Here is a 25,142-nt window from a genome sequence, read left to right as displayed (position 1 = left end):
TGCAGACTTGCTTGAATTTTTGTTTAAAATCTATGTTTGGGTGCTACAAAAAAAATTAGTTCAGTAGATTACGTGCATTCATTAATGTCAAAGAAACTTTCTGACAAACTCTGGGCCACATTGTAAGGCACCCTCATGATTTAGATTGATTTAAAAAAACTGAAGCATTTCAAAACATTCCAATGTTGTCGATTGCTATAACTTTTTATTAATAAGCCACAAGCACAGTCATACTGTATATAAGTGAAAATATTTGAACACGCAACTTAAAACTTGCCCTATTTTTTCAAACACAGCTTTTTGCTTAAATCTCAGTCTGCAAATTGGGCAGAAATCAAATAAGCAGCCCAGCCATTTTTGAGTTATGCATGTATAATATTTTACTGCACTGATGGGATTTTCATGATTTTTCTTAAAACATGCAGAAATCTCAATAATGGATGAACTGAGTTTGCTCAAACTTTCAAAAAAATCATTTCTGGACTTCAGACCAAGAAGACCATTCTAGCCCCAAAATTGCAGAAAACTACAAATAATTAAAAGGAGATGGTTTGGGCAAGTCTATAATGCAAGGGAGATCTCTTTTGTTGCCCCGATCTCTGAAGTCAACACACAACAGTAATTCTCCTTTTGATTGAGGAGGACGGGACACTAATTTTCAGTCCAGTGACAGTTCCTTCTAATAGCCTGAGTTTCCTATAGTAAGCAACAAAGCAAAGCTTTCCTTCGGTAGGTGAATGTGCTACCACAACTGCACTTTCAGCCCCTACAAACATGGGTCCTGAACTCTGTTACAGTGCTATTTGTCCACTTGGTCAGCCCACATCTTTCACCCCTCCTTTCTACAGAGACTGAACCTGTGCTGCTGCTCCTTCACCCCACACCTGTCCTGAGCACCTGTGCAAAAAACCCCAAACCTCTCACCAATACCCCACCTCCCTCGCAAAAAGAAAAAAAAAATTAGAAGCAGAGTGAAACTCTAAATCAGTTTCATTTGGCTGCTCCTGAGCCATATGGTAAAAGAAAAACATTTTATGTAAGAGCAGCAGAAACAAAATCCTGCATTGCTATTGGTGACATTACATAACAAGGGAAGGAGGGTCAGGGAAAAGAAAACATGGAAGTCTCTGTTCCTGTTCTCAGTTGGTCAGGCAGAAGTAGAGACATTCACAGCCAGAACACCAAAGGCCTAATCTTCCCCTCACACGATGAGATTTTTCTTTTACAAAAGACATTAAACAATATTTGTAGAAATAAAAGTTATGTGCAAGCCAGGTTCCCAACATTTTCTGCCCTAATTAAGCAAGAAGCAATCTAGGTTAAGACATCACATATTTACCTTTTGCTTAGCAAATCCAGGATCAATCACAAACACAACACCATCTATTGTTAATGATGTTTCAGCAATATTAGTGGATACGACAACCTGTTGGGGGAAGGGGAGAACATGAAAATTTGTACATCAAGATACATATACTATAGTAAATATAAACAACTTAAACATGCAATAATACATGCAGCTATGATGAGAGGAGTAATTCAGTACCCACACTAACTTTTTGAAGTCTTGTGAGCAAATTCTCAGTTACAGTACGTTAAACATCATTTAGAGCTGTGACCTAGGACACAGTCACAAACAAGAGTAAGTCTCACTGGAACCTATTAACTGGCATTCTGCTGATGAGAAAGCCCTGAATTTGTCCACTAAGAACTCCCCTCTCTCCCTTGTTTTCTCCATTGAAAACTCAATATAATTACAAAACATGCTAGTTTAAAATTAAAGTTCCAAGAGCTAATACTTCATACTGATGTTAATCATGGCTTTACACATCTGTTTCACGCATGCAGGTACAAATCATTAAAATGAATTTTACCTAAAAGATTAAAAAAATCAGTGAAAACTAGTTAACTAGAATTGCAATCATGTGTTACACAATGCACTACAGAGGGTACTGATACAAAGCTTTTTCCCCAGCCAAGACCTGAATTCAGGGTTCTGAATATTTTCTGCATTTCTTTTCCTCCTATGGGTGTTAACGAAATCCTCTAACAATCACAGAACCCTGAGTTAAGATCTTGGTAAGTAAAATCCAGAAATGTCCATGTTTAATTACTCCATTTTAAAAATAAAAAAATTATCACGTGTCCAAATACCACCTTTGTGGTCATATTTTTAAAATTAGTGGAATAAAACAACTGGACATTTAAAGTCCAACTTGTGTTAAAGTCAAACTGATTTTCATGCCAAGATTCCATTCAGTTCAATTATACCTGTGTGTATAAGAATTAAGTGGAACACACTCCACCACAAAACATTAAGTTGTCATCCAACTACAGTGACTGGAAAAAATTAAGTTAAAAGTTGTTCTTTTACATGAGTTTTGTTACTTGTTTAACTACAAAAGGAACATCTCTAGAACTTCTCCAGCATAACACCAAGGGAATTTAAACATGCCTTTCACCTGTGAATTGCAAAGTGTTTTACAATGGTAAATACCTACATTTGATGGATTAGGAACTTGAGGAAAACAATGATTTGTCCCAGATAAGAACAAAGCCAGTGACAAGGTATAGCAGCCCCTTCCCCTAACCACTTTGCTACTCATTACCCCAGCTACCTCCTCCCAACAAGCCCACACTCTAAATGCTAAATACTAGACAGTTAAAATAATACAGAAGTTGAAAAATATTTCTGTAGTGAACTGGAGTTGTATCAAACTTAAGTAAGAAACAGTATGTTATATGGAACAGTTCAAACAAAAATGAATATATTCATCCAGATGTCATCAGTACAAACTCGCCACATAAATAAAAAAGTCAAATACTTGAATTAAAATAAATGACAGAACAGCTTGATGCATTTTCACATTAATTTACATTTTAAATGATTTATAGAATTAAACTAGTGTTGTGTTAAAGGGTTAAATTAATCCACCTCCATAAACTACATACACACCCCGATCCAGCTTGCTATGAGATAATTATTTATTACAAATATTTTTATATAAGCCTAACATGCATAACATTTTTTAGCTCTGCAGATGTGCTGGGCATCCATGCCCACATTCTGAAAGTCCCAATTGGAAGTGGAAGTCGTTGGCAATAGGCTCTTCAGGGGAATATTAAATATTATGGGTGGAGCCAATTAAGGCACTTCTGCTGCTGAAAATTCTATGGGCTCATCTTGCTGCTATGTGCTCGGTCCATATAGACCCAGTAATAGTTATTGCACTTCAATCTTCAAAGATGCCACTCAGCATATCAGGTGAAAAAAAAATATGCACTGCCCAAACATTCCATAGTCCAAACCCATTGTAAGTTTTCTATTGTGAATGTCACATGAAACTAAATGGTAAGCAGACGTGCTTAACTGCTATTTTAAGTACGTAAAAGCCTTTGAAAAAATCCTACCCTTAAAACCAAAATGGAAGTTAAAGCATGAAAAGTTGTTTCGAAATTAAAAGATTAAATCTGCTAAATTACACAAAATATAAATCATGACTATTTAACAATTTACATGATTTTATAATTGCAAAGTGGTTCTATTATCTTGATATTTGAGTACCTATTTAACAATTTACTTCATTGAATTTTCCTTTTTGAGACTTGCTTAATTTAGTTATTTATTTGACTACTGAATTAAAAATTGTATTTCTATATACAGTGGCTTTACCCAGTGCCTCCAATGAATCTAAAACTGTTCATGACAGTACAACAAACTTGGGATTTCAATTCTGGTGTGTTCTATTTATACAGGTTAATTGACGAGTAGAATTTCATGATATGACCAAAGTTCTCTTCTCATTTATGCCAAATGTTATATAAAAACATTCCATTTTTAATATATATTCAAGATGAATAATTTAATCCGTGAAAAGCAATCAACCAATAGGAAATGCAAAGTATCCTTCCATAAAAGGTGCTGGAACTAGGGGTGCTGGAGGTGCGGCAGGCTTGAAGTGGATTCCATTATCTGCAGGGTTTACAATTTGGTTCAGTGGCTCTCAGCACCACCACTACAAAAATTGTTCCAGCACCCCTACCTTCCATGAGAGAGAATGAATAGCACATATGGCAGCGGATCTCTGGCATACTGACCTGAAGGAAAACATACTCATCCTTGCCCATACGCCAGGTAACAGTTAATTCAGTAATTGCAAGGGAATAGTGATTAGATCTATTCCCTTGCAATTACTGAATTAACTGTTACCTTTATTAAAAAATATAAAAACAAATAACGGGACAGTACTTTGTGTTTATGTCAGCACTGGGGGCCTACAACAAAGATATTTACTGATCTTCTCTAGGGTTACACCAAAGGATAAAACAGTTTAGTCTCTCTCCAGTTCGACTATAGCTTTGTTAAATGTTAGGCTCGTTACAGTAGTAAGCCCTACAACTTTCAGACCTGAATTTAAAATTATATATCTTCTATAATGAAATGCTTAATAATACTGAACCTTTTTAAATGTGTCTACAAAATCTAATAATTTTAGAGGAACTGAGATGATATGACAATTAAATTGCGTTTATTTGCTTTGCAACCACTAGAAATTGTTGGCAATTTTTGAGGGGCGGGGGGGGACTATATAAGTGACTTAGGAGCCCAAATTCAGTTTGAAAAGTGATGTGGACTCCTAAATCAATTGTACTTTTTAAAGAATTTTACAGTCTTAAAAATTTGATTCTAATTTGAAGGATTTTAACGGAGTAATTAGACACATCAATACAACACGTAGAAAAGTATAACATGATGGCATCGAAGCAGCATTGCTTCTTTAAAGGGGGATCATTTTCAGATAACTCAAGATTAGATAAACAAGTTAATAGTAGAAAATTTGGCATATATGGTTTAGATTTTGAAAAAATATCTTAATAAAAAGTATGATGATCTAAAAAAAGCTATATGAAGGGTAAGTAAGCTGGAGGACAAGTCTACGAGTGATTTAAAAGCCAGAGTAAGCAAGCAGAGTCAAATACCATCCATAACAGATTCAGATGCCACAAATCTAGGTTTTCCTTTAAAGAAGTTTATAGCCCTTATGGTTGCAAAGAAAATCTTCAAAATGTGAACCAAGTGTAAAATGCTGGAAAGAGATTAAAAAGCCTTGCACGCAGCCTGCAAGAGATGAAAGATAACCTGATTAATTCATTCGTAGGCACTGTGTGAACACCTTCAAGGAGCTTAATGATCTAATCCAGGCTTTCTAACCACATTTTCATACATGGCTGTACAAATCTGTGTCTAAGTTTGCACAATTACAACTGTATGTACAAATAGGATATTTTTTTCCCCTGCACCTGTAGTACCCTATGTAACAGTCACATTACCAACTTAACAAGTTATGGCCCAGAAAGAGGGCAATGTTCTCAATTCCTTTAGAATCTAGAGCAGTTGTACATGGGGGGTCTTAACACACTTACCAGCTGGTCAAAAAGTAAGGTGCAAAAATACAACAAGCCTATTAGATGAGTGTTCCTGGCCCAGGTACAGCAATTGTGGCCTTTGTACATTCCTGGCCTAAGTCAAAAAAATCAGCTGTCTCAAAGAAATCTTTCCTTGTTGCATCCTTATCCTGACGTTCCTCCGTATGGGCGACGGAGTCCTCTGGATCACCTAAATCTAAATAAGCAGACATCTTCATCCTAAATCTGAAGCTGCCTTGCACAATTGTCTTTTCCAAAAGATTTGGGGAGTAAAGAAGGCCTTGAGCTTCAATAACGCATCAGGAAACACCAATACCGGGTGTACCAATAGCTTTCCTGCAAGCTATGCTATAATCCAAGTTCTGGCCCTTGTTCCAGCCATACAGCTAAAATTCAAAATGTCCACATGAAAGGTGATTTTTTAACTGCCAACAACTTGAGATCTGAAAATCAAGCTGCATTCTGGGTTGAGTATCTTGGCCACTAATAAAGATCCAGAAATCGGAATTTATTTAACAAGTCTATTAATAACACATAAGCCAGAAGAGAATAAAGCTTACTTTTTCATTACTATATTAGCTCTGCAGAAGAAAAATATTAAACATTTCGGTCACTAAAGCAACCAAACACAAATCAGAATACAGAGAGAACAGGCACCATTTTTACACAGACACTTTAGATTAGAAGCCACTGCATGCATGTTTTTATGACTGCTTTTGCTCACAACTTATACTTTTCCAGTCTAGCAACCCTTGTAACACAATACTTGCTAAGGTTAGAGTGCATTGTTGAACACTAGCACTGGTTTGTCAGCAAGGCATGCTGAAAGCTGTGCATCTGCATCCGTTACCCACTTATCAAGAAAACCAGACACTGCCTATTTTGAAGCAAGTTATATTTTAAACATAAAGGAAAATTTAATGAAATACAATGCTATCACTTGTTCATCACTGAGAAGCAATTTCATTCATTTAAGTCATTTACTAATACAATCTTGTTGCAGCATTAGTTTCGTGATTTCAGATTGTATGCTTTCTGCAATCAATGTCAATAGGAAAAAAGGATCATTTCACTAGATTTAATAAGTGATTTATTCATCCAGAGCACAAGAAGTTGTCACTAGTATTCTACATGCACTGTACTGCACTGAAAAGGCAATAATCAAGGAACAAACCCTGCCTAGAGCGCATACAATGATTCGGCTTTGACCTTCAAAAATCTTCAGTTCAACTTTATGAATGTTCTAATTTAACATAGCCAGTGTAGAGTCCAATATTTTGGTGACCTTAGTTTTTTTTTAATCTATTTGGAAAATTAAGTGACTTCTATTGTTGTTTATACCCAGATGCACCAAAACTACCAATCTCTGGTCATAACATGTAATTTTTCAGCGTTATGATAAACCCCAATAGGCCAAGGGGTTGGTATAATAGAGGAAAGGGGACCTAAATTCAGGGTATTTCCCAAAGAAAAAAAAGGGCTTCTGACTTATTATTTGATTGTTTATCTTAACCCATCAAATTTTTAAAAGACAGTCAGGGCGGAGGGAGAGAATCAAGAGACCTTACACCTTAGGGCATCCCTTGAAGATCAGCAGATAAGGATTCTGCTGAGACCAAATTCCACATTCAAGATCCCTTAACTGGCTACCCACAGTATTTAAAATAAGGATTTGATCAGATCCTGTTTCAGCTGATCTGAATTATCATGGTATTACGTGAGCAAAGCATTTTCTGATAGCCAGGTCCCATTTGATTCAGAGCTTTAATATTCAACAATTTAGGGCTTTGTAGGTGGAAGTCTGTGCCTTGAACTGCACCCAGAAATAAACTGAAAGCCAGTGCATATCAAAGCGGATGTAATATTTAATTTGACAGCATCCCTGTAAGTCTTTAACCTAAGAAACATTTGATTACATTGCTCAAGTCTGCTTCAAAGTAAGAGTTGAGACCTATCTTTCTATTTGTTGCTGTCCAAATACATTTAAGATTAACAGCGGAAACTCACTATATTTAATCCCCCCCACTACTATAAGCAGTTTGATAGTAAAAAGCACACTAAGGTACAAACATTTTCTCATACTATTACCTTTCTTCCTATTGCTCCACTTGGTTTTTTAGGAGGAGGAGGTTCAAAAATCCTCTGTTGTTGCTGTGGGGGAAGCGTGGAATATAATGGAATGATTTTGATGTCACCCACTTCAGGACCCAAATCATCAATTTCACGCTTTATCCTCTTACAGGCTTCATCAATCTCCTACAAAGCAAAAGTTGGCAAAAATAAAAACCTCATGAAAAGACTAATTTTATTTTAAAAAAAAACTTTGCATGGCAACTAAATTATTTCCAGCTATAAAACAGCAGATATCATTTTTACTTTTAAAACCAATCTGGGTGCTTGCAGAACTTTCAAAGGGATTTCCACAACAGTCCATGATACATGTTCATTAGCGTACAGAAGTTGAGGTAACAACCTTATTTGCATTCAACACTCTTTCTTTTAGTCATGTTTCCTAATTAATTCTCTACAATTTGTACTAAAATTGAAATCTCTCACCCAGGAATATTAAACTGCACTCATGACCTTTTCAATTTTCACAATCTAAAAGAAATTGATGTGTGAGATATTTTAAATAAGCCAATTAAGCTTTAATGTCACGTATCACTAATGCAATTATATGGAAGATTTGCTTCATTGTACCTAATGAGAACAAACACCTTTACAGTATAAACACGGATTTTCAAGAACCAGATAGAACTCAGTCCAATATTTTAGAGTTTATTTTAAAATTTGTTAAAATGCCATCTAAACTCAAAATCACTGAACTATTCTCAATCAATCTGAATGAACGCTGGAAGAATATATTTTGTGCATTTCTATAGTACCACAGTATCTAGCTTCTGGACTACAGAAAATATTTAATGCTGCCCATTCATTTAGAATTCAATTTCACTTTACCATAAATTTCATTTAAAATATGTGAAATGACCCCTAATTATGGGAAGGTTTGATTAAAATAGCAAATTATAACAGCAGAATTTTAGGCCAGTTGCTGCTGATCCAATGAAATATTCTCAGAATAGGAAACTATAGCAACCCCTGCTGGTATAATTGAAAGATGTCAGTATTAGCTATTGAGAGATCCCCCAAATAGCCCTCATACAAAAGAGTGAATTTAAAAGTTTTGTTTAAAAGAGGGAAACAATGTTTTACAAAAAAAGTCAGAAATTACTATAATGTATGTCTAAACAATAAGGCTAGATATCTCTCACCTTATATAACTAGATGCCCTTTGTGGATTATGCTGTTAAATTGTCTGATTAGCCAAGAAGAATCTTTTTTAAAAAGCTTTTTTAAAAAGTTAATCTAAGTCTCAGGAATTCTCTCTCTGAACCAAATGTAAGAAGGTCAAAGTTACTTCTCATGTTAAAGAAAGCAGCAACATATTGCTGAAACATCTATTAGATGGAACTTACAAAAAACCACGGGAAATAAAGAAACATTTTACTAGCGTTTCACTTTTCTGCATAATATTATTCAATATCAATTCAGTATTTACAATTTGCAACATTACACACATCATTTTACAATGTTGACAGATGAACACCCTATGTAGGCCCAACGAAGCAGAAACTACACATGCTTTGCCAGCTTTCTTCTGACATTAGTTGAAGTGATATTTGGTTACACAGACTTAAGTTTCAGATCTTCTTGTAAGTTTAAATATAGTAGGTACTTAAGATAAACCTCTTCTAGACAAAGTTAAGCCTCGCAAATTCCAAGTTTACTTTCATTAAAAGTCTTCAAGAATCTGGGCTAAAATGTCCCCTACTGGTCTGTTAAACAAAGGAGGAACTTCAAGTCTTAAGTGAAACTGCTTCAGTAGACTCAAAGCACCTATACTGTAGCTTATGAAATTGGTGAATATTCAGAAAGAAGTAGCTAGCTCGATGCAGATGTCTGAAGCTGTTAGACACATTGCACTCCCTGGAGTTGGAATCATACTTACCAATTTCTAAGGTACTTATGTTATCTAGGCACTTCCATTACAAATATTAACACAAATCAGATATGTCACTAGCAAAATCAACAGTCAAATGATAAACAAAATAAATGCAACTTGCATTACACCCTGAAAGTCAAAAGACTAGCTCTGATGGGATGCCACTAACAAATGCCAAAGACTCGACCCCTCAAATGATAAAGCCCTGCTGCTGGTCATAAAGTGCTCAAATTTAAATACTAACTGCAGAATCTCACAAAAAATTTTATGTTTAAACTGGGCTTAAGACAAGCAAGCAGTCTGTCAATGAGCAGCAAACAAAAAAGCCAGGTGTCTTGTTCAAAGCCACACATTTCTCTTCAAAAAGTAGAAGCTGTATTCTGTACCAGCTGGCGCTTCCAAATATAATTTCAAGAGTAAGACTATTTTAACGAGTTCTGATTAGGATAACATGGAAATGATAAATGCATAGATGACCATTACTATAGTCACCTTATGGACCTTATAATCATCTTCTCAGCTGCACATGGTGAAGGGCAACAATGGCTACTTCTGCTAGTCTGAGAGCAATAATAAACTCAGGAGGATCCTGTGGTTATGAACCATTTTGATGGAAAGACATCGAGTGTCTTCACCCTCAATAGATGGCAAATTATTTCTCTAAATGCTTCCCCCCTGCCAACAAGCACTACTTTAGCCTTATCTATAACCAGCTCGCTTTCTTCCAAATCATTGCCTTTCACATACTAGGGGTCTGCAGCATATAAAAGCATTTAAAATACTCACTTCCAACTCTGAGCAGAACTGAGACTTCTTTCAGAGAAAAGAGAGCTTGTTTCTAAAAAGTTGTCCTGAGATATGCTAATTTATAAATGTATACTAACAAAAATGTGCTATGAGAGCATTAAGGATTCACAGCTAAGCATTCAAGAATCAGGAAATGCCAGAGTTAAGGCTGCAGGCGTAACTTTAACCCTCTCTGTGGACACATTACAATGTCTTGAATTACACAAACATGCTCTATTTTTCAAGTACCAAAGACAACCTTTTATTTTTTTTTTATTTTTTTTACACAACCATTGTAGCATCTTGTACTACCCTGTGGATTGCAAAGTGATTACATAAACACGAGAGACATTAGATGAAGCGAGGCTTCTCTGGAGCCCTTGCTTCATTCACTATTCATTCTTCACAGAAAAAAATTTTACAAGGCTGTAGATAAAAAGTCACATGGTATGATGTATGATCTGAAAAACAATATATGATCAATGAACCTTCACCATAATGTATTCACATAAGAGACATCTCCTAAAGGTGCACATTAAATTAAGCTTTGAAGGAGGCTGGGCCGCATGTATATATCATACAACATGCTCATTCATCTCAAGCTTCCAGTAAACACTGTGTACATGTATTGTTGTTACCATCCATAAATACACAGTGCATGCCCGTTACACTTCATACCTATTTCATTAGAATTATCCCCGGTGCAGATGAGTTTACTGTAGAGGAGTGGAGAGCAGTTTTTAAAGACTTATAGCTTAGCAAAATCAAAACCAATTTTCACCAAAACATTCAAGAAAGAGCAAGAGCTACAGTGCAGGTTACATACTGTAATACTTTACTGAAAGAGCATTTAAGCAAACTAGGGAAATGTGGGCCAGATGAAATTACGATTAAATGGGTGCACAACTGGTTGAAAAACCCTACTCAAAGAGCAGTTATCAATGGTATGCTGTCAAACTGGAAGGATGTATCTACTGAGGTCCCACGGAGGTCTGTCCTGGATCAGATGCTAAATATTTTCATTAATTATTTGAATAATGGAATGGAGAGTATGCTTATAAAAATCTGGAGAGGACACCAAGCTGGAATGGGTTGCACACACTTTGGAAGACAGGATTAGAATTCAAAAAGACCTTGACAAACTGGAGAATTGGTCTGAAATCAACAAGATAAATTCAATAAAGACAAGTGAAAAGTACTACACTTAGGGGAAAAAAATCATATGCACAAATACAACATCGGGAATAACTGGCAAGACAGATGTACTGCTGAAAAAGATCTGGGAGCTAAAGGGAATACAAACTGAATATGGTCCAATAATGTGATGCAGTGGTGAAAAAAAGCTAATACTACAGGGTGTATTTAATAGGATTGTCATATTAAGACACTGAAGAGACCTTGGGTAAAGCAATTTGTCCAGTTTTAGGTGCCACATATTAAGAAAGACGTTGACAAATTGGAGAGAGTCCAGAGGAGAGCAACAAAACTGACAAAAGGTTTAGAAAACATATTCTATGAGAAAAAGGTTAAAAAACTGGGCCTGCTTAGTCCTGGAGACAGACAATGGGGGACCTAATAGTCTTCAAATATGTACAAAGACGACAGTAATCAAGAGTTCTCTATGCACTGAAGGTAGGATAAGAAGTAATCTGCTTATTCTGCAGCAAGGAAGATTTAGAAAGTCTTTCTAACAATAAGAATACTTAACTACTGGAAGAGGTTAGCAAGCAAAATTGTGGAATCCCCGTCATAGATTTTTAAATATAGGTTAGATAAACACCTGTCAAGGATGGTCTAGGTATACTTAGTCCTACCTCAGCACAGGGGAATGAATTAGATCAGTGTTTTGCAAGAACCTGTCAGAGGACTGGCACTGGTCTCTGAGATCTCCCTGATACAGTTTAGGAAGGCAGCAAGCTGGTCCCTGGTATCAAAAAAGTTGAGAAACACTGGATTAGATGACCTCTCAAGGTCTCTTCCAGCCCTACTTTTCTATGATTCTATTACATTACTGTAATGTTTAAAGACTACTAATCTGAATTTCTCAAAGTTCCTTAATATACCTACTAGCAGGTGTTATTTAAATTTAAATGGAGCCTGAGTACTCAGTTCAAACTTTCACATGCACTAAATGATATAGAACTAAAAAAATATGGCATTCTATGGTTATGCTAACAAATGTGGGGTATCTGGGCTACCATATACAGGGACTTCAAGAAAATAGGTTGGCCATTGCATCCTTTGCCTCTTAAACTCTTCAGGAACACGCCGTAACAAGGAAGAGATATTGACCTAGACACACAAGTCATATTAAACTACCACAGCTTGATAGTTTGTAAAATGGAAGGTGAACAAGAATTCCAGCCTGAAAGATCAATTTTCCAGGCATCTTGGTAATTTATGGTAGTTTTGTGAGGTCGTCCAAAGCCCATATTTTATTTTCTAGAAATATAACTAAAGAAGTTGGTTTAGCTGCTGGGAAAAAAAAATTCAAATTCTTAAACTTAAGCAATCTGCCTTCCAAGAATTGGCAGGCAGAGACTGGTGTTATCCATAAATCCTTGGCTGGAAACATAAAACCTTCAAATTCAACCAGACCGAATACCTACCAACGTTCCAGGTTAGACTACAACCTATAAATCTTGGAAAGCTCTGTATCTAATAAGTTTTCAGTCTTCATGAGGCCTTGAAAGGATTTAAATATTTTCCAGACCTGTCAAGCAAGTGTCCCAATCATAATATCCTCTGGAGACAAAATAATGTTGTTGGGATTACAGCCTGAAGTGTTTTCCTCATCTGTGGACTCCCAGTAGACCCTCTGTGGAGGCTAATCAGCAGGTTAGAGGCTGATCTCTCAGATGTAGTTGCATGGCTTGGGGGGGGGGGGGAGGAGGAAATGGGGAGAAACAGGACTAAGCAGTGATTTCTACTCCTATTCTACCTCTGACTGGTGACCCCAAAAGTGGCTGCCCATGAGACTCAAATGCCCCAAGAAATACAGCTGGAATAAGAATAGGGCAGTGAACAGATGGTCCACATGAAAAAAAAGCCTAGAAACCCTGAAGAAAGTTGGACTGTGCTACTTTGTGCCAAAAATGGAATCGAGAAAGGGAGAATCTGAAGCAAAGGGCACACAGAGCAATCAAACAGCTCCATCCCAGAGGACATCAAAGCAGATTCTGATAGCCTTCTAATTCATTCTTTGAATTATTTTAAGTACCGTGTCTATCACCCTACACTTGGTAGAATCGAGGTAGACATCTACTTGGCTGCATGAAAGACAGAGCTTGAGATGGGGATAGAGTGGAAGTTCTCTACTTCTATCCCCTCTTAATGAGGGTGTGGAACTGGAACCACTCCAACTTTGAATATGACCTAATTCTCAGCACCGTGGATGAAGACTTCTCCTTTGGAACTAGGAACTTCCTACCTTTGCTTTGTTTAGTTCCACTACAGCCTATGATGACTCTTAGAAGAGGAGTAAAAGTATCATCCTTTTCCCGTTCATTAAGACCAGATCTACACTAAAAAGTTACATCAATCCAGCTACATCAACCAGGGGTGTGAAAAATCCACAATCCCTGAGCAACAGACAAGTCAACCTAACCCTTGTGTTGACAGCAGCAGGTCAATGGAAGAATTCTGCTATCACCTAGCTTCCACCCCTTGAAGAGGTGGCTTAACTAGAGCGACAGGAGAACCCTACAGTGGCTGTAGTGAGTGGCTACACTGAAGCACTCCTGCGGTGTGTCTGCAGAGCTCCAGCTATGCTGCTGTAGCAGTTTAAGTGTAGAGACAGAATCACAGAAATGGAGAGCTGGAAGGGACTACAAGAAGTCATTGAGTCCAGCCCCCTGCATGATGGCAGGACCAAGTAAACCTAGACCTCCCTGACAGGTGTTTGTCCAACTCGTTTTTAAATACTTCCAATGACGAAGACTTCACAACCTCCCTTGGAAGCCTATTCCAGAGCTTAATTACCCTTATAGTTGGAAAGTTTTTCCTAATATCTAACCCTATATAGCCCTTGCTGCAGATTAAACCCATTATTTCTTGTCCTACCTTTAGTGGACATGGAGACCATCCTCTTTATAACAATCCTTAACAGACTGGAAGATTTATCAGGTTGCCCCTCAGTCTTTCCTCAAGACTAAACATGTCCAGTTTTTTCAACCTTTCCTCAGAGGTCAGATTTTCTAAACCCATAATAATTTTTGTTGCTCTCCTCTGGCCTCTCTCCAATTTGTTCACATCATTTCTTAATTGTGTTGTCCAGAACAGCGCACAGTACTCCACCTGAGGCGTCACCAGTGCCGAGTCTCAATACTGAAAAGGAAGGTTTCAGTGTAGAACAGTGGTTTTCAACCTGTGGTTTGCGGACCCCTGGGAATCCGCCGACTATGTCTAATATTTCCAAAGGGGTCCACACCTTCATTCAAAATATTTTAGGTGTCTGCAAATGAAAAAAGTTTGAAAACCACTGGTGTAGAACACAAAGCTATGCTCTTGGTTTCCCACACCTGGCAGGCAGCATTTATGATCTTTCTGAAATAGACTTAAGCATACTCTGGGATCCAGACTTCCAAAAAGGGCCTGGAATCTGCTCCAACTTTGAATCTACCCTGGAAGCTCATATGACTTTTCATCAGCCTGGAGCTAGACCAGATACACATGGTCCTTGCAGGCATGAGGGGTGAACTTCAAGCAGGCAGAAAACCTGTTGGAAAAATTTCCTTGATCTACGCACCACGATTATCTGGTCTAGTCTGGACATCTCCCTCCCTCCGAAAGGTAGTCATTAAATCTAGTAATTTCCCCCACAACCTGTCATTAAAAAACTAATCCAACTAGGGATACAGGGAATAGGTTTCTACAGAACCAAAAATGTAAGTGCCTAACACTTAACACCAATCTTAACTATTTACATTAAAACTAGATTTTAACTGGGGGGAAAAACAAAACAAAATACAAGTAATCTCCAATGAGTTGAAAGTTCAAAGACTGGTTCAGCTACTTTAAGAAACTGAGCATGCATGAGGGCTATGCCTCCTTATATAGCATTACCTAGAGTATTCCAATGAAATCTGCACATCTACTGATAATTTAAGCTTTCCTAAGGGCCCTGGGCTTATGCAGTATGCTTCTCACAAGTAAGCACTGACAATACTCCAAGAAGCATAACTGAACAATGCAAACATATAATTCTCAACTTTACTGGTAATACAATAAGTGAGTCTGTAATCTGCACTTCATATAAACAGTTAAAGGCAATTTCTTTTTCTATACCTACAATCCATGCCAATATCACGAAAGCCTGATCACAGAGCTTGCTACAAAATCTAAGAAACATACAGGTGAAAGGTTAAGTTTTGAGTATTCACCCCAAAAACTGATTTGTGACCACACGTGGATTCATACTGAAAGGCTGACTGTAGAGTTATGCTTCACAGAAACACATGTAAGAATCTTCATGTAACCCTAAACAGCACAAGTGAATATGCAAGTAGATAAAAAGGAAAAACAGCAGCAGTCCTGAATCATTATTCCTCCCCAATGAGTGATGAATGCTACAGTAACTTTATCTAAGAGTTTAGTTACTGTATAAAGGCCATGGTCTACCTTAGACATTTGTACCAACCGCTCAGTTTTATGGAAGATCTGCATAGACTGAGGGTAATATTAGACAATGGCAGCATGCAAAAAAAAAAAGCAATGGACACTTTCTACACTGTGACAGAGTCGGGCCGGATGGCTACAGGAAAGTAACAGAAGGCAGATATATTAGCCCCAGGTTAAGTAGGTCCCTTTTCCCTGGGTAAGGTAACAGGGAAGGTTCCAGAACAATCAGGAACCTTCTGGAAACAATTAAGACAGACAGGCTGATTAGAACACCTGCAGCCAATCAAGAAGCTGCTAGAATCAATTAAGGCAGGCTAATCAGGGCACCTGGGTTCAAAAAGGACCTCACACCAGTTTGTGGTGTGCATGTAAGGAGCCGGGAGCAAGAGGCACTAGGAGCTGAGAGTACAAACACATACTGTTGGAGGACTGACGAGTACAAGCATTATCAGACACAAGGAGGAAGGTCCTATGGTGAGGAGGCCATGGGGAAGTAGTCCAGGGCGTTGTAGCTGTCCCACAGATGTTCCAGGAGGCACTCTAGACAGCTGCATTCCACAGGGCCCTGGGCTGGAACCCAGAGTGGAGGGCGGGCCCAAGTTCCCCCCAAACCTCCCAACTCCTGGTCACACACAGGAGGAGTTGACCTGGACTGTGGGTTCATGAAAACGGCCAAACTGAAGGCTGTCGTGAAGCTACAAGGCAAGCAAATCGCCAATAAGCACAAGACCTACCAAGGTAGAGGAGGAACTTTGTCACAACACACAAATGAATACATAATCTTTGTTCAAAGATTGTAGTGTTATCTGCCCAAAAGCGCAGTTAACAGAGTTAAGGTAGCCCAGTGGTGCCTCGGGCCCTTCTAGATTGTCTAGTTCAGCTATGCTCAATCCTTAAAGTTAGGGCACTCACCAAACCCACAATGCAACCTTAATTCTGCCTTCTGGAGTTGAAGAAAGCTGTTTGGAATGGCTCACTAAGGTAATGCCATGATAAGCAGACAAGAAGGACTAAGAGAAGGCACCATTGCTTGTGTTATGTTTCACAAATTTGAATTCCAGCACTTATTTGCATGCACTCCTGTTGAGTTCAGTGCTGGTGCAGTAGCTATATTGAATGGTGGAACGATTAGTTGGAGCACATTGACAAAGTTGTCACTACGATATAAGGAAAGGTGCCCAAGTAATTTGATAGATCAAATATGCTTCATTTCAGCACTAAGATCTGTAGGTTGTGTCAGAGGCACACAAGGGTGTCTTTTTGCCATAGGATTATAAACACTGTGGTAGCATCCATGAGGGGTCTCCACAGCTTAATGAGGGTTAAGTGAAAGCAAATAGATAAAATCCGCAAGCCAGCAGCCAGTTTGCATGGGGCAAGCTCAGTAACTGTAGGCAGCTCCTGTCTGCTACACATGAGCTAAACCCAAGTTTTGCCTTAGCATAGAGAAGGTGTTACTTTGCCCTACATATTCAGGTGCTCTGTTCCCAGAGGGATCCATAGAAGTTGCAAGGGTAGAGTGGTGTTATTGGGATGTTGAGGCATCACTGAAAGGGCAGAATTAAGGATGTGTAGCAGGGGTTGCATGTACTTCTAGTCTTTTTATTTCTGTTTTTTGGAGAGTAGAGGAACTTCAAGCCCTAGAAAGGCAATGAAGCAGTACTAGGCATCCTTAATTCTACATTAAAGTTTTTAGGCAGCTAATTTTCTTCTAATTTTTTTTAAAAAAGTAACTTCTTAGTACTCCCATGTTCCACAGCCCAACTCCCCCATTCCACTGTCTCTGGCTCCTTACCAATGACGTAATCAACTACAAAGGGCACTGGCTGCATGGTAGTCTTTCACTGCCCCTGAATTATCTCATCTCTCTGCCTGTCCAGCACAGTCCAGTCCTCACTTCTCAGCGCACTTTCCCAGAGAGGAACAAGCATCAGTCAGGGCCCCAAGAATGCAGGAGCTGAGCAGAAAATATAGGACTAGTGCAGGGACTGGCATGGAGTCAGTGGAAATGTGTTGTGAAGAGGAAAGAGAAATGGAGGGTTTGAGCAGCCCAGCTGTAGCCCCCCAGGACATTCCTCCTTGCACAGCTCTAATCACATCTTTTCCTCACCACACACTTCCACTGCTCGACCTCCTCTTTTCCAGTAGAAGCAAAAGAGTGAAGGATGAGGTTGGTGTTCCTTTGATGCTGCTCAAGACAGCATGCAGAAAGGAGGGAGTTCTGGGTTCTTTCCCCTGATCAGGGAGCACTGGAAGAATAAGGAGCCCTTGAGTTCCTTCCCTTGGTAAAGCAGCTGTGGAGAGAAATTGTGGTGGATGAGGAGGGCATAGATGGCTCCACTTTCCCCCAAGAATATCTGACTTTCCCCATTATGATTCTGCTATGTCAGTATATCTGAGCTCTCAAAGAGCAGCGGTCCTTTTGAAGACAATTCCTTATTCCACTGAGGACTCAAAAAACTTACTTTTTTTGGAAACCCTGTTCTTTGTCAAAGCTCTAATCACTGAACTGGGTTTTCAAGAACAGTGTTTGCATGATTCCTTATGCTAATAAGGGACAGAGGTGGAGACTCCCTGCCTTGCATCCTCCTAAGCCCCCACAACTCCTGCACTGCTTCAATATTCCCCTCACGCCCATATTCCTCCTCACTGCTCCAACCCCAATATTCCTTAGCAGCACCAAAAAAGTTAAGAATCTGATAATGTTATGATCAGCTCACGTTAGGGGCAGTTAATCCCTTACCAAAATGCCAAGCAACTTACTTTCTTTTGATCATACTCAGTCCCATTGTTCAGGAAACAGCTGAGGATCACAAGTCATGATTACATTCACTTAACTGCTTATTAGAATCTTTTATTTTCTCTCTAACGTTAAATTCCTTGACTAGTAAAATCAGAGCCTATGACTTTAGAGCACTTTAAAATATCAACTCAAATGAGGGCAAAACCTCCCAAAGAAAGCAGACAATGAACAGCCAGTGTCCCGTTTTCTGCCCGTTGCCATACGTAGGACTTGAACTCAGAGTACAAAGGTGTTGCTCAGGTTCAACGGCCACAGTATATCACCTGGAGTCACTTAGCTATTTGACAGCACACGGCTGACAAATGTTCTAGCTCAAAACGAGCCCTAGTTTTGCAGCATATGCACATTTCGTTCTGGCTCATGACGGAGACTTAACCTAACCTTGAGTTCTAAACTTTACCCAGAATAGCTTTGAAAATATTGCTTCCCCAAAGGGGCAGTGAGTGCCAGGCACTAGACGAGAAATTCTGAACACGTGAGATTAGTTTGGGTAGGATTACAGCCATAGCCTGATTCCCAAATATGCAAAACAACATTAAAAGTAATCAGTTGATTTTTAGGGGGACTAAATCAGGAACCCTTTGCTCAAATGACCCCATATTTGGAGCACTAATCCTACCCACATTCCCAGGATGTACAGCAAATTTCAAGAAAATCTAAGCATGTCTAAGTAAGCATGTGTATTTTAGAACACTCAGAATCATCATCTTTTAAACGGTTAGTGAGGTTCAACTACAGAGCAGAAGTACTGCTCTGCTAGAATATGGGTTTACCTTAATGCAAACCTTAAAAATGTCATTTGGTTATTCTCCATAGAATGGACTGTTACCTTTTATGCAAAAGAGTTCTTTGATGGAAGGAGGGAGCCAGAGATGGAGAAGAGAGACAAAACTTACAATAGAGTAACTGTCTCCTTGGCAACATGTCATGAAGCAGACAGAGAAAGGAAAAGGCAAAAAGGAACAGAAGTGGATTGATAAGCAATATACTCGCTACATCAACTAACTTTTGTCCTTCGTAACCAAGACATCTAGCATGTTCTAGTAAGATGGTATGTCTCTGCCTAGTCAGGAATGATTAGCTTTTCTTCCCTTTGTAACAGAAGAGCTGTATTTATCCAATATAAAGTGAACACTATTGATACATATTGAAGGAAACAAGAGGCAACTGATCAGCCCAAGGCACAAGGAAGGTTTACATCCTGTGGGGAAAGAGGAGAATACTTGAGGACTGACTGACTAAGAGGTACTCCATATTGGAGAGGGTTGGAAGGGACAGGTGTTTATATGTTGAAGTGTAACAGTCATGGCTTGTCTTCATGTACAGCGCTACAACTGTGTGTAGAGAGCAGGAGAAGCTCTCTCACCAATGTAGTGCTGTCTACATGGGAAGTTAGATCGGTATAACTACATAGATCAGGGGCGTGGATTTTTTTACACCCTTGAGTGACACAGTTATACCGATACAGGTATGTAGTGCAGACCTGGCCTCAGTGAATGGGTGATAGAAGGGGATTTGTATTAGCATCAAAAACAACCCTTTTAACTATAAGGCTGAAAGGCACAGTTATCCCCTGGTAGACAATTCACACCACCGGGCCATAGGTACGTCGGCACTGCCAATTCTGTCCGAGAGAGTGAGAGTGTGTGTTTCTTGTAGAACGATGGAAACAACCTCTTTTGTCTTGCCCAAATAAAAGGCAAGGTGGTAAGTCATTGTTTCCCTCACCCCACCTAACAGGCTACTGAGCTATATTAATGCAGTAGTTAGCTTGAATACTGGCTCAGAAGAAAAAAAAAAAACTCTCCTCTGTGGGAAGATGCATGTGGGAGGGGAAGACTATCATGGCAATCACAGAAACAAGGCTCAGCACTTGTATGTAATAAAGGATTGCTGTGTCAACAATGGGGGTGAACATATCCCAATATGTTTAGGCATTCAGGAATTTTTCCCTAGCCTAAACCCAAGTTATTTATGTCAGAACACTCATGCGTAAACAGAGAAGACTCTTGTCCTGACAACATTTCCTTTTCACACTTGAACACACTGACTAATGCTGTCTCCATCTCAACTTATGCCTTTTTGTCCCTACTATTTTTCACCAAGCCCAGAAAGGGAATACTCTTGCTGAGTTGGTATGCAAGGCCACTTCCTTAACTTAGTTCAATTCCTTCCTGACTATCCATTCATACTGAAACTACAACAACAGATCTATAGATTTTAAGGCCAGAAGGATCAAATCAAATAATCTAGACTGACCTCTTCATACCAGACTATTTTACCCAGTTACCCCTTTATTGAACCCAGTAACTTGCATCTGACTAAGCACACCTTCCAGAAAGACAGCCAATTCTGAACATATCAAGAGATGGAGAAACCGCTACTTCCCTTCGTAGTCTGTTCTAACAGTTAAATCACCTCACTCTTAAACTGAAAAGTGATTTCTAATTTGAATTTGTCTGCCTTCAAGTTTTTAGTCACTGGTTCTTATTTTCTTTCTCTGCTAAATTAAAGAGCTTGTCAGCACTCAGTATTTTCCTATATCCATGAAGGTTCCTATGCACTAATCAAGTCATTTCTCAATCCTTTTTTGATAAAATAAAAAGATGTTCTTTTAGTCTCTCACTGGAAGGCATTTTCTCTAACCTTTGAAGCATTTTTGTGGCTCTTTTCTGCACTCTATGCAGTTTTTCCACAATCCGTTTTAAAATGTTGACACTAAAACTGTATGCAGTATTCTAATATCTGTCTCACCAATACTATATACAAGGTAAAAATCACATCCTCATCCCTAGTCACTACTTCCATTTATATAAGGAAGAATTGCATTAGCTCTTGCATCACACTGGGTGCTCATGTTCAGTTGCTTGTCCACTATGACCTGTAAATCCTTTTCAGAGTCACTGTTTTTCGGGATACAGTGCCTGGTTCTATATATGTGGTGTACATTCCTTGTTCCTAGAAATATAACTTTGCATCTGGCTGTACTAAAACACACTTTATGTGACTGGGCTCAGATTACCAACTGATCCAGACTGCTCTGTCTGAACTGGACTGGCCTCATTATTACTTATTATTACCACTCTGCCAATCTTTGGGTCATCCATGAATTTTATCAACAGTGATTTTATATTTACTTCCAGATCATTCATGAAAGCACTTAATAGGAGTTGGCCTAGTAATGATTCCTGTGAAACTAAAAGCATTTCCATTCCATTTCACCTCCATATTGGTGCACATAACAAAATTCATTCTGCACATGGACATAAAAAAATAGAGGGAACATTATCTGAGGGCAGCACTTTTGCTACGGCTCCTGTGTTTATCAAGTGATCTACAGCAGTGGTTTTCAATCTTTTTTCATTTGCAGACCCCTTTGGAAATTTCAAACTGAGGTGCAGACCCCCTTTGTAAATCTACTGTCTGTATACAGTTGAATTCTCTTCAGTAAGTTTTCAGTCTACGTTTTTTTGCAGACCACAGGCTGAGAATAGCTGATCTACAACATCCTCAGACTCCAGCTTCTGTAGCCACTGCACCCACGCACTGGCTACATAGACTGATTTGACAGCTGTCTAAACCGAGGCCCTGGAACATTCAGAACACCGCCTTAGTGGCAACCTACCTTTCAATTTCTAAAGCTGAGCTTTAGCCCTTTTTTGGTTTCTTTATGAAGTATAAATAAACCTTCAATTTTTGTATCTTTACTTTTTTCTGCTTGGTTTTACCTCAGATATCAAAAATGTCAAGTTTACTCTTCCCCTGATCTTGCTGAAGGATTCTCGGAGGTTTCAGGGGTACTTTTTGTGAGCTCTAACACATTAATAGGGCAAATGTACTGAATCTATAATAAAGGCTTCCTTTATCAAAGATATTAAATCAGTTAAGTTAAAGATGTTAAAAGTGTTAATCTAAGAATTCCTTTCCCTCTCAATTGGCTTTCACTCTCTTCACTCTTGTGATGTCACCATTTCACTAGTTCTCCACTAGTCTTTCAGATCAGTCATAATGCAAATTTCTAATGAAAAAAACCCCAAACATTTGGAGTTCACCTTTTTAGAGAATCTTCTGTTTCAGTTCATCAGGTACTTAAGGTCAAAAGTCGATGCACAGGAGAAGGGCTGTCTTCCTGGCTAAATCAGACACTGGAATCTGAGTGGGGACAAGGACGTGAACCCACTAATTTAGCAATGAAAGAGCCCTGAGGAAGTGAGAGGCTTTTTTTTTTTTTTTAGCAGTGAAGTCCACTCTGCTTCTAACGTACCGAATTACAGCATGGACTTCTTCTGCAAAGATGTGTCAGATAAAAGGTTCAAGCGGCTTACTTAATCAAGATGTGAAAATCATTCCTCACAGTGACCTGCTCAGAATAAATCTCCCCTCTCAAGGTCACTCTGTACATCATCCACAGCCTTGTGAGATTGAGGAACAGATTATCCGAGTCAGAAAAATTGACAGATTATGTCTTGAACTGCTCTATTCACCTCCACTGATCTAGGAGCAGGATCTCAGAGGGAGAATCTAGGCAGGAAAGGGCACGAGAAGATCTGCTTCTGCACTGGCAGTCACTATCTTGGTCCCTTCAGAGCTGCCAGAAGCCATTATATCATGTAAGTCTTTTGAATCTTCTGGAGAAAAGCACAACTAAATCTGTATGACTGGCAAGACTATCCAAGGAGAGGCCTGTGAATGTTGAGCATCCAAGTAAATTATCTGTACCAGGTTTCTCAATAGTCATATTGTGAGCAACACATTAGACTACTTCAAGAAACTGAATTATTCTGTGCTCCTTAAAAGCACTTTCTTCAAAGGGCCTACCTGCAGGACAAACCAAACAGACAAGCAGTAGGGTTTTGGGGAAGAAACAGGACCAAGGAAATCAGGTGTTGATAAAAGGATGCTGAGCAAGATAAGGAGCCACCTGTGTGAAAGCCAGCCATTACCTTCAGTAGTATGTCCCTGACACTAAACTAAGCTCATCAGAGAAGGTTGTGGAAGTTTGCAAAGAAGATGTGTGTGACTGTATCTATATGTTCACCCCTTCTACAAGACTATGATAAATTTAGTACAATGTATGCCTTGTGAGGTATCATCTGAAAACTCATAATTTGCTGATTTTTTATCCTGGTAAAATCTGAATGGCAACAGTGAATGTAAAATTATAAGATTCTGCTGTAGGATATTACTGAGACATATTCCAAGGCTGCAAAAAAAAAAAAAAAAAAAAAAAAAGCAACAAACCGCTCTCTCAGAAACAGAAGGTCAGGGGTCAACAAGCTCAAATGGACTATCATTTGGTCAAGTGGCCATTCTTTGGCAGGAAAAAGCGTGTGAGCAAGAAATTTACACCTTGGCAAAGAAACTGGTGGAGGTTCCCATCTCCACAGACTTTGTCTCCTGAACTTCAGCTGGAGATGATTTTCAAAGAAAAAGAACTATAAGGCAGGAAAACAGACACCCCAAAAATACCTGTCCCATTCTTTCTGCCCACAGCATCGTTACCACCTGAAGGACAATGAACTGGGGGAGGGGGTCCTAGCTGAAAGGAATTCAACTCATAAGACTGCTGAAAAGTGGTGAGAGAAACCTTTTGAATTCGTTTAGCTTATTAAATTAGGTATTAGCCAAGTTTTACCTTTTATTTCTTTGTAACCAATTCTGACTTTTATGCCTCATTACTCGTAATCACTTAAAATCTATCTTTCTGTAGTTAAACTTATTTTATCTAAACTAGTGTGCATTTAGATTGAAGTGGCAGGGAAGCTTCATTTGGGATAACAGAACTTGTGTATATCATTTTCTACTAAAGAAATTACAAACTTTATATGAGCTTGTATTGTCCAGGAAGGTGCTGGGCAATACAAGATGCACATTTCTGGGGGAAAGTCTGGGGCTGGGAATTTGCAGGTGTTGCTTTGCAGTGTAATTCAAGAGAGCGTCTGGCCGTAGCACTCATACTGTATAGCTGGGAGTAACTTACATGGTGTAGGCTGTGCGACAGCAGACCAGAAGTGGTTGCTCTCACAGCAAAGCCGTGTAAAAGGCACCCCAGGTTGGAGAATTGAGGGGACACAGACTTTAGCTGTCAAGACTGTACCCTAGGTAATGTCACAATATGTACCAAAAAACCCAGTTCAACCAGCAAGAACACTATCTCACCCTCTGCAGAACACAAGATTTTGAGGACATTAATCCAGCCAGTCACTTTCATAACACAACTTTCATCTTCTCACCTCCTCCCCCACCCCCATTTCTTAATTACAGGGAGGGACACTTACACCCACCGTCCTGGCTGGCACAAAAGGATGTCGGAAAAACAGTTAAGTTTAAACAAGAGAAGACAGAATTTTAAAACTTTGAAAAACCTAAATCCTCACTTTATATACACCGGACCCTCGCTAGAACACGCGTCCATATAGAGCAAATTCACATATAACGCGGTCACAGCCATGGATCCCAAATTTAACTATAAGAACTCCTCACTTAACATTGTAGTTATGTTCC

General features: G+C 38.9%; 1 protein-coding gene across 2 annotated transcripts in view; it reads right to left on the bottom strand.

Moving 5' to 3' along the window:
• The window catches only part of DHX15 (DEAH-box helicase 15), a 69,887-nt gene that overhangs the window by 21,009 nt on the left and 23,736 nt on the right, over positions 1 to 25,142 (bottom strand). For both annotated transcript variants that reach the window (XM_073342372.1, XM_073342373.1), the window contains exons 6-7: positions 7,516 to 7,683; positions 1,340 to 1,426 (exon numbers count right to left, since the gene is read on the bottom strand). In XM_073342372.1, coding sequence (XP_073198473.1) covers positions 1,340 to 1,426; positions 7,516 to 7,683 — 255 coding nt within the window. The remainder of the gene's footprint in view (positions 1 to 1,339; positions 1,427 to 7,515; positions 7,684 to 25,142) is intronic.

The sequence above is a fragment of the Lepidochelys kempii genome, chromosome 4, assembly GCF_965140265.1.
Source record: "Lepidochelys kempii isolate rLepKem1 chromosome 4, rLepKem1.hap2, whole genome shotgun sequence".
NCBI lineage: Eukaryota > Metazoa > Chordata > Testudines > Cheloniidae > Lepidochelys > Lepidochelys kempii.
The sequence above is the reverse complement of the archived record's forward strand: the minus strand, read 5'-3'. Positions and strand labels throughout refer to the sequence as shown.